Source organism: Eschrichtius robustus, chromosome 3, assembly GCF_028021215.1.
Source record: "Eschrichtius robustus isolate mEscRob2 chromosome 3, mEscRob2.pri, whole genome shotgun sequence".
Taxonomy (NCBI): Eukaryota; Metazoa; Chordata; class Mammalia; order Artiodactyla; family Eschrichtiidae; genus Eschrichtius; species Eschrichtius robustus.
This window is the reverse complement of record NC_090826.1, coordinates 26,186,861-26,203,374: the sequence shown is the minus strand read 5'-3', so window position 1 is coordinate 26,203,374 and position 16,514 is coordinate 26,186,861. Positions and strand designations below refer to the sequence as shown.

The 16,514-nt window shown below is 55.3% G+C and overlaps 1 protein-coding gene across 2 annotated transcripts in view; it reads right to left on the bottom strand.

Annotated features, from left to right (window-relative positions):
• NHSL3 (NHS like 3) overlaps positions 1-13,330 on the bottom strand; it is a 28,188-nt gene extending 14,858 nt beyond the window's left edge. For both annotated transcript variants that reach the window (XM_068539419.1, XM_068539420.1), the window contains exon 1: positions 13,028-13,330. In XM_068539419.1, the coding sequence (XP_068395520.1) occupies positions 13,028-13,259 (232 nt within the window). In that variant the 5' untranslated portion in view covers positions 13,260-13,330. The remainder of the gene's footprint in view (positions 1-13,027) is intronic.
• Positions 13,331-16,514: the final 3,184 nt, after the last annotated feature.

Sequence of the window (16,514 nt, the reverse complement as noted above, 5' to 3'; positions counted from 1 at the left end):
CCCTCACCCTTCTCTATGGTCCAAGGGCATTTGTAACATGGGACCAACCCTTCCTTGAAACTCAGTTTCCCCTCCCACTGCCCACCAGCTCCCTCTCTGAGCTCTTGGCGGCTTCAGTGCTTAGTCCTCAACCCCTGCCCTTCCTCCACAGTGCTTCCTCCACCTGTGCACCATACGGGAGTCCAAATCCCCCAGGGCCTCAGGCTTTCTTCACCCGGAGGACATGCAGGCCCCTCCATCATAAGAGGATATCCATCTACACCTAAAATAATTAAGAGCACAGGCTTTGGAATCTGACAGGCTTGGGTTTGAATCCCTGTTCAGCAACCTCCTTGCTGAGTAGCCTTGGACAAGTGACTTAACTTCTCTGAGCTCCAGCTTTCTCATCTGTAAAATGGGAAGAATAGCTTACAGCTTGTAAGACCGTTGGAGGACAAATGAATTAATCAAGGTAAAGGGTTTAGCATACGGTTTATCTCTGCTGCCACCCCCAGCCAAGCAGCCTCATGCATAGAGCCTTCACAGCACTCTCCGGCCCATACTCTCAACATCTGATTAATCCCAGGTCCTTCCTATCACTTCTGCCACCTCCTCCGCAGTGTCTCTGCAGCTGCCACTCCTCTCCACTCCCACAGCCCTCAACCTGTCCCCAGCCCTCACTCCATCAACCTCTCCCCTGGATTACTGCAACAGCCTCCAGACTGTTCTATGAGCTTCCACTCTCACCACCCCACCCCCCAACCTGTCCTGCCTGCACCTGCCATCTTCCTAACATACCACTTTCATAGGCTCCTCACTTGCTCAAACACCTTCACTGGCTCCCTTTGGCCTGTAGACTCCAGCCCTCTCTGCTTGCCTTGCATTCTTTCCCCCATCCTTTCACAGACTAATCAAACGAGTAAGCACTCAAGCCCCAGTCCCATACCTGGACCTGTGTCAGCAGAGGCTGAAGCCAGGGAAGCCTTAGAATCCTCAGCACAAGTAAAAACAAAGAGATTGAAGTTTACATTCACTTTTTCTCCTCCCAGGCACAAGGAAGAAACCTCAACTACTTTGCTTTCCAGCCTCCACACTCAGTCTCAACCCCATGCCTTTGCTCACGACCATACCCCAGAGCTGAAATGCATCCCTGGCCAGGTTCTCTTGTCTAATCAACAATTCAGGACTAATTCCAACCCTACAGTTACTTCTTTAATACCAGCTCCCCAGTTTTCTAAAACTGACCGCAACCCAAAAGCCTTTTAACATATAGCCTAGAATATTCCCTAGCCCCCACGCTTTCTTCTATGTTCCCTTGACATTGCTTTCTGGGTTTTTAGGAACACCTTTAAAGCCTGGTTGACCCTTGAGTTGCAGCAGGAACTGGAAGCGCACAAGAGATGCTAGAAGCCCCAGGCCTCTTCCGTAAGGGCTGGCGGGCAAATTATAAACACAGCCCTCTTAATCTCTCTCTTCCCCACCACAAATGGTCACAAGTCTGGATCCACAGTTGGTTCTCAGGAAACCATCAGATTAGAGTGGCCATAGGAGGGCAGATGAAGATTCCCCAGCCCCAGCCCCACCCCCTTGGTGCCGATTCCAAGAGGAGAGACAGGTGGGCACAGCCCAGATTTCAGGATTACTGGGACAGGGAGACTACTGGAAGGTCCAGAAGTCTCTCATCAACCCAGCTTCTGAGGAACCTCAGAGAGCCTACCAGCATTTAATTAATCCTTCTCCTAATAGTCATGATTATTCTTCAAACCACTGCAGGCAATGACCTTGGACAAGCCCACCTTCTCTCTCAGTCTCTTTCACGACTGTAAGGGTCCCAAGAAGTCACCTAAGCTAAGCTGCCCTTATTTCACAGACAGGCCTCCCTCTAGGAGCCAGGGAGGTCCAGAGAAGTGAAAGCAATCTGCTCAAGGTCACAGAGCCCATACCAGAGCCACACTGAGAACCCAGACACCCTAAATCCCAGCCTAGGCCCTTTCTATTGCCCCCTGCATGGAGGGATGAGATCATCAGGCTCAATTCAGAACCTCTAGGAATGTAGGCCATCCTGGGAAGTCATGGGTGGATTCTCCCACCACAGGAGGGAGGCCCCCCAAGCCACCTTCTCCGGGATTTTCTCATTCCCCAAGACCAGCTGATACCCGACTCTGTTGGAGACCCCTTATCTTGCGGGGTGGGGAGTGGATCACCACCCTGCCCCTACCCCATGTTTGGATTCACCAGGCGGAGGAACTAGGCACTCTACACAGCCCCTCCTCCAACACCCCTTGGGACCCGGGGATACCCTGAACCGCCACACCCGCTGGGGGGAACCAGGAATCCTGGCTCCCAGCCTTGGGGTTGGAGGCCTTCCCAATTCTGCCCCCTCCCCCCGACTTGGAGGATGGAATGTGACCCGCGGACAGTTCCCGCAGCACGCCGGGAAGGGCTGCGTTCCAGCTCGGTGGCTGCACTGAAAGGGGGGGATGCGGCAGCGACCATGGGGACCGCGGGTGGGGGGGGAAGGGGGACAGAGAGAGGCAGCGGCGGTGCGGATGGGGGTGGGGAAGGAGCCCAGAGAACCAGTCCGACTCCCGATCAAGCCAGATGGAGGCGGCCCGAGTCTCCAGCCCCTGGTTTCCTGCTTCTCCCCTCCACCTTTGTCTCCCCTCCCTCCTGCAAACTTTCAGTCTGTGCGGGCTAAAGCCTGGGGAACAAATGTGCGTGCGTGCGTATGTGTGTGTATAAGTGCTTTAGGGTCTGGCTGGTTGTGCAGTTTTGAACCTGTGTGTACATACGTGTGCCTAAGACGTTGGGCAACTGTACCTACATGAATGTGTCTGAATCTGCGACTGGGGTGGTGTTCGTGTGGCTGGGTAAACCGTATACATAGGTATATGTACCTGTATCTCAGGATCTGTGTCTCCCACAGCGATCGTGTGGGTGTGAGTGTGTATGTGATTTTGTGTCTGCATGTCCGTACATCTGAGTGGGTGTTGTGTATGTGACTGTAAATTGTGAACATGTACATGTGCCCGCCCGCGGGTATTCGTGCGTACATGTGTCTCTGTCTGCATGTGAGGGGTGGTCTGTGCGGGGGATTCCCGGCCCCCCAAACTCACACCCAACAAGCCCCAGGAGGGGGCAGCAGCGGCGGCGGCGGCTGCGGCAGGAAGACCCTCCTCCCCGCCTGCCCCGCCCCCACCCCCAGCCCCTACCTGCCGGCCGCCTCGCCGACCGCCCGAACCGCCAGAAGCTGCGGGCCCGGGGGCCGCTGGGGGCCTTCCTCTTGTGGTGTGAGTTGCCCATGGTGGGCGCGGGAGCCGGCGCGGGAACCCTAGCGCAGCCCTACCAGCCCGGCAGCCGGGCCCGCAGCCACAGGAGGGAGGCAGAGAGAAGCGCGGGCGGCCACCGCAGGCGCCCCCAGCCCCAGCTCGGCCACGCCCCCGGGCTCTGCGGCCAATGGCCGGGGCGAGGGAGGGGCCGGCAGAAGGGCGGGGCCTGGCGCACATCCCGTAGGCTCCACCCCTCTGAGGACCTGGGAGACCTGCCGAGCCGCCCCGCCCCGTGCTCTGGGAAAGGCCGGGCCTGTCCAGGTGGGGCTGACAGATCGCTCGCTCTCCCAGGCCAGGGGCTGCCTCTGAGGACTGCAGTGGAACCAAGAGAACTAGGGGCCCAGGCTCCAGACAGGCAAGGTCTGGAGCCTTGCTGCTGCTAGGGCCCACCAACCACCACCCCGTGAGTGTCACGTGTCTGTGTATCGCCTGTCTCTGCTTGTTTGTACAAATACATCTATCTGACTGTATCTCTGTAGTAATGGTGTTCAAAATAACAATAGAACCCTTTTATATAGCGCTTCCTATGTGCCAGGCACTGTGATAACTGCTTTCATGCATTACTTCATTTCACCCACAAAACAATTCTGTAAGGTAGGTACTTTTATCATCTCCATTTTACAGATGGGAAAATTGAGGTTCCATGAAGTCAACCGATTAGCCCAAAGTCAAACAGCATTAAGCTACAGAGCCAGTACTCAAACCCAGACTGAGTCCAATACCCACTGCTCCAGGCTACCTACCCCACCACTTTATCTGTGCCTCTCCATGACCTTGAAGGAGGGCATGTAATTGGGCATTTGTATTTGCGTTCTTGAATGTGGCTGTGTAGTTGTGTATCTGTGACCCTGAACATGTGGGTTCCTCTCTGTGTCATCACCTGTGTGTGACTGCATGCCTGTATCCATATAATTGAATCTGTTTACATAGGTTTGGATGTGTGCTTTTGTATATTTGCCTATATAATTGTGACTCCCTCAAAAGCTGGCTGAATATCACTGCTTTTTGTGTATCTGAGTGTGTAATAGTCTGCTTGAATGCATGTAAGTGCATGTAAGTGAAAATGTTTGTCTATAAGACTGTAATTGCATGTGCTTTTCTGTATCAATATGACTGTGCAACTGTCTGCTGATATACCCATATCTACCTTTGGGGGGCGGGGTATGTGTAAGTAATGGAGCATATAGGTAAACATACATGAAAGCACATGTCTGTGTGCATCTAACCCTAACTCTCTCTCATCTCCCCTTAAATAACTCTTTGTTTTTCAAAGCCCAGGCCAAGGTTCACCTCTTCTGAAAGTCTTCCAGGTTGCGCAAGGCCCCCACATCTTTATATTCTCACAAGTGCCCTGTGTCCAGGGACCTGCCCAGGACCCCACATACTGGGCAAGGACTCTCCTTTACGATCACTCTGCCATCTCTCCAACCAGGGGCAGCATGGTATAGACAGAGAAAGAGCACTGGGCTGGAAGTCCACGGACCTCAGTTCTAATCCCCTTATGGCTCATCCTTTCTGCCACCGGGGCAAGCCCCTCCTCCACTACACCACGCTGCCTCTTATGCCCAGTGGCTCCAAGACACCCTGTTCCCTCCCTGCAAAATGGGAGAGTTAAAGCTGAACCACACCCTCCCTGAGGCCCATCTCTTGCTAAGAGACTGAGGTTGACAACAGTGCAGTCCTTGAGGGGCTGGTATTTTATTCATCCACCCAGAAAATACTTGTTGAGCATACACTGTATACCACGCTGTGTGCAGCAGGCTCCCTGCCTTGCACAGAGAAGAGGGTCCTAGTGGCAGAGCTGGATGAGACCTCAGAGATCTGCTGGCCCAATTCCCTTAATTTACAGGTGGGGAAACTGAGGCCCATCAAGGAGAAAGGTGGTATGGGGGGGGGGCAGAGAGAACACTCAAGGGTAAAGTCCAAACCCCTCGGCATGCATTCAGTGAGGACAGGCATGCAAAGAGCTTAGAAGGATGTCCGGAGTGTAGCAGGTACCTCGGCCTTCACAGGAGACCTTGCAGGAGCTGCCCCCGCTCACCAGTTCAGCCTCATCTCTGACCACACCCCTTTCATTCTCAGAGCTCCAGCCACACACAACTGCTTGCTGCACCCCAGTGCACACCTACAGGCCTCACACATGCTCCTTCCTCTTCCACCTCTGCCTGTCCTCAAGGTCTTGCTAGATAGTGTCCTCCTCCATGTCCTCCTTGACACCCCTCCTCCCCCAGCCCAGTTCTTGGGACTGCCACAGGCATTAATGCTGTCCACTGATACAGTACTGATCACACCTAAGGGCTCCCCGGCACCCTGTGTAACACCAACCCAGCACTTGTCTCAAGGCAACAGTTTGCTTTGGTAGCTCCCTTTCCAACCAGAAAACAAGTTCCTCAAGGACACTAATCCTCTCACTCCTCCTAGAAGCCCCAGGCTCAGCATAGTGTCTGGCACACAGTAGGTATCCCTACGTGTTGAACAGAAACTGGCAGAGGTGGTGATGATGGCACCGTGAGCACTAATGGAGGTGAAGAGGCACAGGCAGGAGAGTCCAAGGCACTCTCCCAGTCTTACCTTCTTTCACTACAAAGGCTATGCTTGCTCCCAGATCCAAAAGGAAGAGTACTACCAACGAGTCAAGTGCATGGGAGAGCCTGGGAGAGCCTGGGGTAGGACTGGTGGGAAGAAGTAGGTGGTATGGTAGGCATATGGACCAGAACTCCTGGAACCACAAGGCAGGGCTTGAGTGTCTCGTGACCCTCCTGGAGGATAGTAGTAAAGGCCTCGGCTGGCTAGGGGCTTGGAGGAGAGGGTATCCTTAAGCAGGCAGGAGGTCCTACTTGGAACAGACCCCACCAGCATTCTCCTGGGAAGCATGCACTTTGCCAGAAGATTCAGGGTTTAAACCCTTGGCAGGCTGAGCTGTCTCCATCTCCCCTCCATGCCAGCACAGAGCACCCCGTGAGTGCAGCTGACAGCCTTTGGTGAAGCAGCCCCCAGGACAGCAGAACACTAGAGCACAGAGTCCTGGGGAGTATAGTCATGGGGGAGGTGGACAATGAGTTCATCCCTCCTGCCCAAGGAAGCTGCTTCCACCCACCTCCTCCCCCAAGTCAGCCACAGGACTGGAGGTGGCCATCCGTGGGTTCTCCAGATGGGAGGTAGAGGTGTGTATACCTGCTCTCCCCACCCCGCCACATTCACTGCGGCCTAAACAATATACAGTGCCTCCTCTCATTAGTTTTCTTCAGCATGTGACAGGCCAGGAGCAGCTGAGACAGCTTTGAGGGTTTGGGGAGAGGGGAATTTCCGAGGGGCGGGTGGGGGAGGGGAGGCGCTCCCCCTGCCCTCTGCTGACAACAGATTAGAGATTTTTCTGGCCACAGGGTATAGCCACCCCAGAGCAGCAGACCTTGCTGGCGGCCCTGATTCAGGGGCAGGAAAGGGAGAGTGGTGGGGGGAGGGCCCCCCAGCCTGAGGGGGATTTCCAGGAGAACCTGGGCCCTGTGCCACCGGTGGGGATCCAGGGCCTCCGTGAGGAGGGAGGGGGAGAGGCAGCTGGACCGGGCCCATGAAGGTGTCAGAGGTAAAGGAGGGGATGGATGAGGCCTTCTTGGCCTCGGCTTCCTGCTCCTCTCATCCCACCCCTGGTCGAGGCCCCTTTCTGGGACGGGATTTTTCCATTAGAAGTCAGAACAAAGGAGTGGGGAAGCTGAGGTCAGCCTGGCAGGTGTGGGCTCCTGTTCCGCCTCCAACACTGGTTGGCTGTATGACCTTGAGCAAGTCACTTCCTCCTCTGGGCCTCAGTTGCCCATCTGTATGTACCATGAGGGCTGCCTGTGACATCTCAGGCTATCAGCTCTGAGCGCCCAGGATCTGGAGATACCCATGCTCTGGGGGCCCATATCAGATTACCCACCTATCACCCAAAGCCACTTAGTGCCAGGCCCTGTGCTGGGCAGGGCAGAGGGAAAAGACAGTCAGCCCAGGGCCTGCCCTCAGGATGTTCAGAACAGTGAGGTATGGTGATGCCTGTGCCCACGGAACCCGAGAGCCAGCTGGTCCCAACCCCCAGCAGGAGCCTTGCCTGGTTCCAGCTCTGCAAATCCCTCAACGCCAGCTTCCCCTCATTCTTCCATTTTAGCTCATGTCACCTCTTGGGGAAGCCGTCTTTGATCGCCCCCTGGGATCACTCTGTTCCCTCCTTAGTCACACTTCTTGACCCTTAATTACTTGTTCAATGTCTACTACCCCCCTCAAACTGTGAGGTTCATGAGGACTGGGACTTTGTCTTTCATTCATCCCCAGGACAGAGTCTGGCACATAGTAGGTACTTATTACCTAATATTAAATACTTAATAAGTATTTGTGAAATAAATTAGTGAGACACCCTCTCCCATATGGACCCAAGGCAGACAATGCTCATCACTTCAGAGGGGCTTGAAGAAGGTGGACCCAGACTCCCTTATGGAAACCACTCTCCCACTGATGTATCCCACAGCAGAGGGAGCCCTGCCCATATCACATCAGTCAAGGCCCCAGGCTAAGGACACTGAGATGCCCCTCCCCAAGAAGCAGGTGACCAGAAAAGCATATCCGGGGACTTCCCTGGTGGTCCAGTGGTTAAGAATCCACTTTCCGGGCTCCCCTGGTGGCGCAGTGGTTAAGAATCTGCCTGCCAATGCAGGGGACACAGAGGCGACACAGGTTCGAGCCCTGGCCTGGGAAGATCCCACATGTCGCGGAGCAACTAAGCCTGTGTGCCACAACTACTGAGCCTGCGCTCTAGAGCCCACGAGCCACAACTACTGAAGCCCACATGCCACAACAAAGAGTAGCCCCTGCTCGCCGCAACTAGAGAAAGCCTGAGCGCAGCAACGAAGACCCGGTGCAGCCAAAAAAAAGAATCCCCCTTCCAATGCAAGGGACAAGGGTTCAATCCCTGGTTGTGGAACTAAAATCCCACAGGCCGCAGGGCAACTAAGCCCGCGCGCCGCAACTACTGAGCTAGTGTGCTCTAGAGCCCATGCACCAACTAGAGAAGCCCGCGCATTGCAACAAAGATCCCGCATGCCGCAGCTAAGACCCGACACAGCCAAATAAATAAACAAATAAATAAATATTAAGAAAAGCGCATGCTGTTCAACTCCAAATCTCTTGAGCACCCTGCTCTAGAGTCTGGGGGCAATAATTTCCCCAGGAGTATCACAGAGGTGATGACACTGGACCAGGCCTTGAGGATGAACAGAAGTATTGGATAGAAAAGGGAAGGTAAACACATACTAGGTGGGGAACAGCACATGCAATGGCACAGAATGTGGAAATACATGTTTATTGAAAGGCAAACAGATACCACCCGGACCTCAGAGAGGCAAAGTGACCACTAACCAAAGTGCCTTTGGGTCCTCACTTTGCTTTAGAGCTACACAGGCCCCTTCCTCAGCAGGGAGAGTTGGCATTATTCACCCTGCATTCTCCTCACCCACCTTCCTATGACATCCAGACCACTGGGTTCCGATGTCGTGTCCATCTGACTGGCCAAAGGTAGGCTCTCCTTCCCTGAACATAGCTCCCACCCCCAGTCCCCCTTCCAGCTTGCTCCTCCAGACCATTCGCAAACTCAGAGAATTCTAGAATGAGAAAGGGCCACTAATGGTCAGAGGTCATTAAACCCCATCTTTATTAAGACAGACAGTGTCCTGCCAAGAATGGGGCAGGACTTGGCAAAGCAGAACTCAAACGGAAGATTCTCTCCATAACCCCATGCCCAGCACAGCTCTCCCTGAGTGAGTGGCCAACGTTCATGGGGTTAAATCTGCTGAGCCTGGCAGGGTAGCTCCTAAATTCTCACTATCAGTATCGGAGCCATCCCCAGCGCCCACCCCCCAGCCACTGCCCACTGCCTGAGAGAAACCTTCGGGAGGGCTGTATACTCCTTTCCCCAAAGTTGATCCTAAGCTCTACAGCAGTTACTCCCCTCCAGAGTCAGAAACACATCCAACCTCATATTATCTTGTTTGGAGAGTATGGCCTCTGGAGACACATTGAGTGGCTCTGTCAGTGCTACGCTATGTTCATCATGTCCATGCAAGTAAGAACCTTGCCTGTCTTGTCCCAAATATTTGCATTACCCTGACCAGTGCCTGACACTATATAGTAAGGAATATGTCTTTTTCAAATGAATGAAGCTGAATGACCTTGACCAACTTACTTTCACCCTCTGGGCCTATTTTCTCACCTATAAATGGTTGTAACTGACCACCTCCCAGGTTGTTGAGGACAACAAGGGAAAACACTCATGAAAATGCCCGGCCAGGGTCTGGCACATAGCAGCCTTCATGTTCCCCTTCAAATTAGCCAGCATCCTGCCCTCCTTCCACACTCTGCTCACCTCCTTGAAGCCTCCCCCGATTATCTGCCGGGCTCCAGTCCTGGCATCTGTCCCAGAAACACTTCCTCCCCACACACTTGTCTAGAGTCCACATGATATTTCTGAAAAATATGGATTCCTGCTTGTTTGTTTGTTTGTTACTTTTTCTGTGCCTGAGTCCTCCGCTGGACAAAGGAAAGACTCCATCTTCTGTGGTTCCCCCCTCAATAATCATCATCATCACGGGTATCTGAGGTGTAACCAATGAGTTGTCTTCCAAACATGAATCAGGATAAACTTAGGTAATGCTCAAGTCCTCAGCATCACAACAGCAGCAACCTGCTCACATCTGGGCCATGCTCCACAGTTCACAATGCACTTGCATGTCTGTTTTCTAATTTGATCCTTGAAACACCCCTGTAAAGCCAGGATTTGTTATCTCTATTTTACAGATAGCAGAACTGAGGCCTGGAGGGGTTAATAACCTGCCGGTGTCACATGGCCCAAGAGGGACAGACCAGGGCCCAGGACAGAGTTGTCCTGTCAGCTTCAAAGCCCATTCCTTCCAGACTGGGTCCTTACAACTCAGGTGAATAAACTCACAAACACAATAACAGCGACCCCTTACATTTCTATGGTGACTTCACTTTCAAATAATTTTCACATCCTCTTTTGTGAGAATCTTGGAAAGCTCACAGAAAGCTCACAGACCTATCAATGATATGTCCAGCCGGAAGGTTACCCCAGTGAGAAGGTCCCCTCTCTTCAAGAGACAGTAATGCAAACAGTGAGGCCACAGAGAAGTTGCTTGCCCAGTGTCACAGGGCTTGCTAACCGCTGGGCCAGGATGTGAACTCTCATTAATTTACCTGACTCTGATACTCTTCCTACTCTATCAAGTTCCCTCACTTTTCTCTGGGCCTCTTCCCATCTGTACAATGGGTTGGATGAGAAGATCTTTAAGCCTTACCCCCTGGTCTATGTCCTTGGGAGAATCATGAAAGCAGGACCGGTTTTGGAGTCAGATGATTTGATTTCAAATCCCAGGTGGGCAAATCAATCGCTCACTGTCCCTGAGCCTCAGTTTTTCCATCTGCAAATGGTCGTAAATGATAATGGAGGTAAAGGATGCAGGGCAGGGGGGCGGTGGGGGGGGTTCTGGCACATTCAGAAAAATAAATGTCAGACTTCCTCTCTTTCCTTTCTAAGTCTGTGCAGGGCAGTGCGGGGAGCAGGGGGGTTCTGGAAAACAGAGGCTCAAAATCTATCCCAAGCTCAGTTTTCCCTTTTATAGTAGGGGACTCAGATTAAGGAAGCCAAGACCTGCATCTATGGGTCTTTGGTTCAGCAACTGGGAGCGGGGAGATAATGACCTCCCTAGCAAAGGCCCCTGACCTCCCAGGAATTTTCTGTGTGTGCCTCCTCCCCATCTCCCCCAGTCTTCATTCTAAACATTTTCCCCAGAAAGAGTTAAGCCTTCTTTGGGCTTCCCCTTCCTGACCAGCGGTGCCAGTGGAGATTAGAGAGATTGGATTTATTTCTCTTAATAAACAGAAAAGAAGTTTGGCCAGGCAGGTGACAAGGAAGCAACTGGAATAATAGGAGGTTGGAGCAAAAGGAAGGACTTCCTCCAGACATACCTGCGGCCACCCCCAGACCTGGGGAAACAACAGCCAGGGGCAGGGAGGTGTTGCCCATGCACATGGTCCCAAATCAGGTCGACCTGCTGCCCAGAAAGCCCAGTGCTACCCAATACCAACCACAAGGCAGGGGGAGGCCTGCCACTGACCCAATGACCCTTAACCCAGACTGTCCGAGCAGGGACCTACAGAGTCAGCTTTTCCAGCCCCTTCCCCCAGGCTGATCTCCCAGGGGAAAAGTTTCCACTGCCCTGGGGTACGCCACTAGCCTTCTATCTCTAATCCTGACAGTCTGACCACAATCCATCCTGCTGCAATTCTGACCTATGCCCCCTTGAGTGTGACAGGGATGACTTCAGACTGAATCCCAGTGGGGCAGCCCTGGGACAGACTTCATGTATTGTGGGGACTGCAGAGCCCTTGGAAACACCCCTCATGCAAACCTTCCCATGGGGCCTGGCCCAGTCATCTCAGCCCCAGCACCCAACTTGTTTGTGGCTGGGCTGCAGGGGAGCAGGGCCCATATCCAAAAGGAAGATCAGGCCGGATGCAATCAGACAAGAGGCCTTTCACCCTCTTCCTGACCCCTAAAGTGTTCCATCTAATTATCCTCCAGCGGAGGTGGTTAAAGGACACTGGGCGGGTAAACACAGGTGAAATGGGACGGGCCTGCACACACCGCCATTTCCTCACCTCTAGCACTGCAGCAGGAGCACAGGAAAGGTAGACTTCCTAGGACGGCTGGCCCCAAGGGAGCCCCACCCTCTTGCAGAGACTCATGCCTTCCCCCTCAATCAGGAGACAGAAACAGAGAGGAAGATGAGGGAAGAACAAAGCAAGCGGCCAAAAGAAATGTGATTCCAGTAGGGATGGGCCAGATCAGCCACCCCTCCCCTCAGGCTGCCCATCCATCAGGCCAGAGGGAGCCTAGAGGCAGGGAATTAGCTGTAGTACTTCAGGTACCCACGGCTGCCCCAGGTACAGCCTCTCCATTACCTTGGGCCTGTTTCCCCCATCTGCAAGCACACTTCCAACACAGGACCGTTTCTACCACGGCGGGGGGAAGGAGTGGTGGGTGGGGCAGTTGGCTCAGATCCTGAGCTCATCACCCCAGGAGGTGGATGTTTGCGGTTTGGCCCAGGTGAGTGGTGAGGGGGGCCAGGTAGGAAAAGCTAACACTGCTAAGAACCTAAAGCATGTTATGCTCCGTGCTGGGTCCTCTGTGGAGCTGGAAACCCAGATCCACCTCGATGGCTGAAACACCTTTTGAGTGCAGCTGGCTTTCCAGACCCAGAGGGACCCCCCCACCAGAGATGCAAGGCCACGTGCCTCTCCCATTGGCCCCAGGCCAGAGTCAAGACTCTGACCCCCTGACTCAGCAGCAGAGGGCAGAACCTGAGTGAGCCTGGGGGAGGGGGCACCGCCTCACCGTCCCAAGAGCCGGGCGCCAGCACTTCCTGCTTAAGCCAGGGGATTCCTGCCCCCTTCGGGGGGTCCTCTCCATCTCGAGCGGGGCAGGGCTGAGTCTGGGAAATTCTGGGGGCGGGGCGGGCCAGACTGGAGGTACTCGGACTGACCCCCGGGCTCTTCGCTCCCCAAGCAACGGCGCCTAGGGAGTCACCACCTCCGACACGCCGCGGACCCCCAGAGGAGCCACCCAGGCCGCACCCTCGGCGCCGCCCGGCGCCTGCCCAGGTGCCCGGCCGCCTTACCTCGGCCTTTACCCTTGGCCCTCCTGGCCTTGTCGTCCGCCTTCTTGGCCCGGGGGGCGGCCGGTTCGGCGCCCTCGGTCCCTGCCGCCTTCTTGCGCCGCTTGCCCCGCAGCCAGCTGAAGGCGCGGCGGAGGCCGGACACGCCGGAGCGAGACTTCTTCTTGCGCGGGGGGCCGCCCGGGCCCCCCGGCTCTTCGGCCGCAGGTGCGGCGGGGGACGCGCGGGCCGCCATGGCTCGGCCGGGGGACCCGGCGCGAGGGTCAGGCCCCCTGAGGCGGGGCGCCCATGGGCCGGCGGCGGGCGGGCGGGCAGGCAGCCGCCGCGCGGAGACGCGCCCGCAGAAAAGTTTGGGCGGCGGAGGCAGAGCGGGCGAGGAGCGGGGCGGGCGGCGGGAGCGGCGCGGGAGGGGCCACGGGGCGGCGGGCGGGGCGCGGAGGCCGGCCGGGAGGGACGGTGCCGGGAGGGAGCGGCCGCGGGGCGGGGGCGGCGCTGCCTGCGGCCCCTCCCCGCCTCCTCCGGCTCTCCGGCCCGGGTCCGGCAGGTCGGGGGCTGGGGGAGGGCGAGGTCCGGTGCCGAGGGGGGGTGGTCCCGCGCCCCCGAGCCGCGCCTGCGGGCTGGGGCCGAGAGGGCGGGGTCGCGGGGCGGGGCGGGTCCGGGAGAGGGCGGTACCGAGGTTCCGTCCCTGCGGGGGCACTGAGGAGAGATGGGTTCGAACAGAGAAGTACGGGGCCGAGGATGGGGGTGCGCAGGGAAAGGGGGGAGAGAGATGTTGAGGTTGGACCCCAAGAGAACCTGGTGCCCTGAGTTTGGTCCGGGACGAGATGGGGGATTCTGGAATTCTTCTTCTGCAATAAGGGAATTCTGAGAATGCTTTCCAGGACCCGGGCAGTACTGGAGGTTTTACCCTAGAGACAGACGTCAGACCCACCCGAGACCTGTGACCGACAGTGGGTCTTCCTCTCCCTTCTGGCGACTGTGAGTCGTCCCTTCACTCCTTTCCCCTTCCTCACCCCACCTTCCCCCAGCCTCCATCAGTCCTCGGTGTGGAGCTGGGACCCATGCCTCCTGGGTTCCTGCTTCATCCTTGGGTGACTGCGATGAGGAGAGCCGTGCCTCGGTTTACCCTTGGGCCAGGCTGGGAGTCCCCAGAGCACTCCTGCCTGGGTCAGAATTTTCCACTGAGATGCTCAACACTGATAAGAGCTGATCTTGGATTGAACTCACAGCTTTATAAGGTGCTTTGAGATCCTCTGCAGGTGACAAGTGTGACTGAGGAAGCTGCTAGGGAAAGGAAGCCTTTAAGAATCATGAAATTGCTGTGCTTGTTTCCTCCAAGCTTCTGGCTCTTTATTACAGCTGACCAGGCACTTTCATATCATCTGATCCCACAACAAGCTCTGAGGGAAGCAGGGCAGGGAGTGATACCCCCATAGTACAGAAGGGAAACTGAGGCCAGAAGAGGACAGTGATTGCCCAAGAGCACAGAGGTGGTCAGCAGCAGAGGAGCTAAGATCGACAATCTAGGTCTTGTCTCTGCCTGGTCCCCAGGAGCTAGAAATTGCCCTAGGGTCCAGCTGTGGGTTCAAGGCTCTTAGACTCCCTCTCTGGGTCCCCAGAAGGGCATCATGATTACCCCACCGGTTAGAATTTGTCTTCATCGCCCAACTTGACCCAGGTCAAATATCTTTCTCCCGGTCCTCACCCAGCCCAGTCAGCCCTGCTGTAGTATAGACAACACTCACTATATTATAGAAGGATTAGAGTGTGCAGTGTGACCTCTCTAACCTGCCTTAGCCCCCGAGTGCCCCCAGGGGCTCAGCTGTGGCAAACTTGGGCCATCACTGACATCTCCCCCCTACCACCTGGGGGACCTGGGGCAGATCACTGTCCTTTGTGGGCCTCAGTTTCCCCTCTAACCACCATTCATTTGGTTTCTGCCCAGCCCAGCACTATCCCTAAGGACCCTACCTCTCCTTCCATTGGTGAGTATCAGAGGAAAAGTGTTATAGGCAGGGCTGAGACTTGGAGAGAGAGCGATGCACAGGGCCTTGGCCTGTTGGATAGTCTGGATGCATTGGTAGGGAGGAAAGAGGAAAACAAACATACTCTGGCTTTTGGAAGGGGCGATCAGGAGAGGAATGTTGGGCAGTCTTGCCCACCACCAGCCCTTTCAGCACCTCCTTTCTTCCTGGTGGCCGGACTGGTTACACAGTTTGCAGAGCCCAGTGCAAAATGAAAATGCAGGGCCTTTATTCAAAATTTATTAAAAATTTCAAGAAGGCAACGGCAGAGCATTCAACCAAACATGGGGCCTTTCCGAGAGCAGGGCCGTGTGGACTATGCCCATGAAGCTGGCCCTGCCAGTGGCTCATGTAATTCCTCAGCGAAAGCTTCCCTAGAAACACAACCCCGAGGAGTCAACTCACAGACTGGGTCCCCTGATTGGGAGAAGAGGAGAGGAAAGGGGAGTGGGGAGAGGTCAGGTCTGTGTTCCCCTCACTGCTCCTAACTCCAACACCCAGACATTCTCACCTCCCATCTCCAACCACCCCTCAGACCAGCAGCCCAGCTTTCCTGCTTGTCCCCTGGCCTAATGGACAGGCCTGCTTCTGAGTCCCTCAGGGCTAGCTGGGAAGGGCTAGCCTGCAACGCTGCTCTCTGGATTCATGATTGCTCAGCTCAGCTACATTTCTTTGCTGGCCCTCTGGGCAGCTAAGGAAACTGACTTCCCAGCAGCCCCTGTCGGCAGGGCCCAAAGTCCATCCTGGAGCCAGGCTGTCTCCTGACCAGGAAGGAAGCTGCCAGCCTGTCCCCAGGGAGGAACCAGCAATAACCAAGCTTGGGGCTACAGCCCCTGAGGCCATCCAGCTTTGCTCCCTCTGTTTTTGTTTTTCTTTTTTCCTTTTTCTGGCTGTGCCACATGGCTTTCAGTAGTGCAGAGTCCTAACCACTGGAACGCCAGGGAATTCCCTGCTCCCTCTGTTTTTGGAAAACCCAGGACCACCCTATGTTGCCCTCACACCCATCCTACACTTCCTGACCCCCCACCCTTGGGAGACCTGCCTCCCATAGGCTCCAGGTTTGTCCCCTGCTAGGCCTGGCCTCCACCTACAGACTCCAGACTAAGCAGCCAGGCCAAGGTATGGCTGAGCCTCCTTCATTTTACAGGGAACACCAGGAAGGGAAAGAGTCTGTAAATCACGCAGCTGCAGGTGGGAGCACCTGTGGCTTCCCTCAGTTCTTAGACCAGTTGGAGGGCAGAGCAGTTCTGCAAAGTCGAGGATGTTGCGAGATTAATAGTCCTCGTATTCCATGGATAAGAAAGTGTAAATAGAGGTGGAGTGACTTGCCAACAGGCACACAGCTACCTCTGGGCAGAAGTGAAATTTAAAACTGATTTGTGTTCGTGTGTGTGTATGTTGGGGGGGGGGGTGTTTTCTAATTGATCACTTGCTTTGTGCCCCTGCCCCACCCCTGCTGCTTTCAA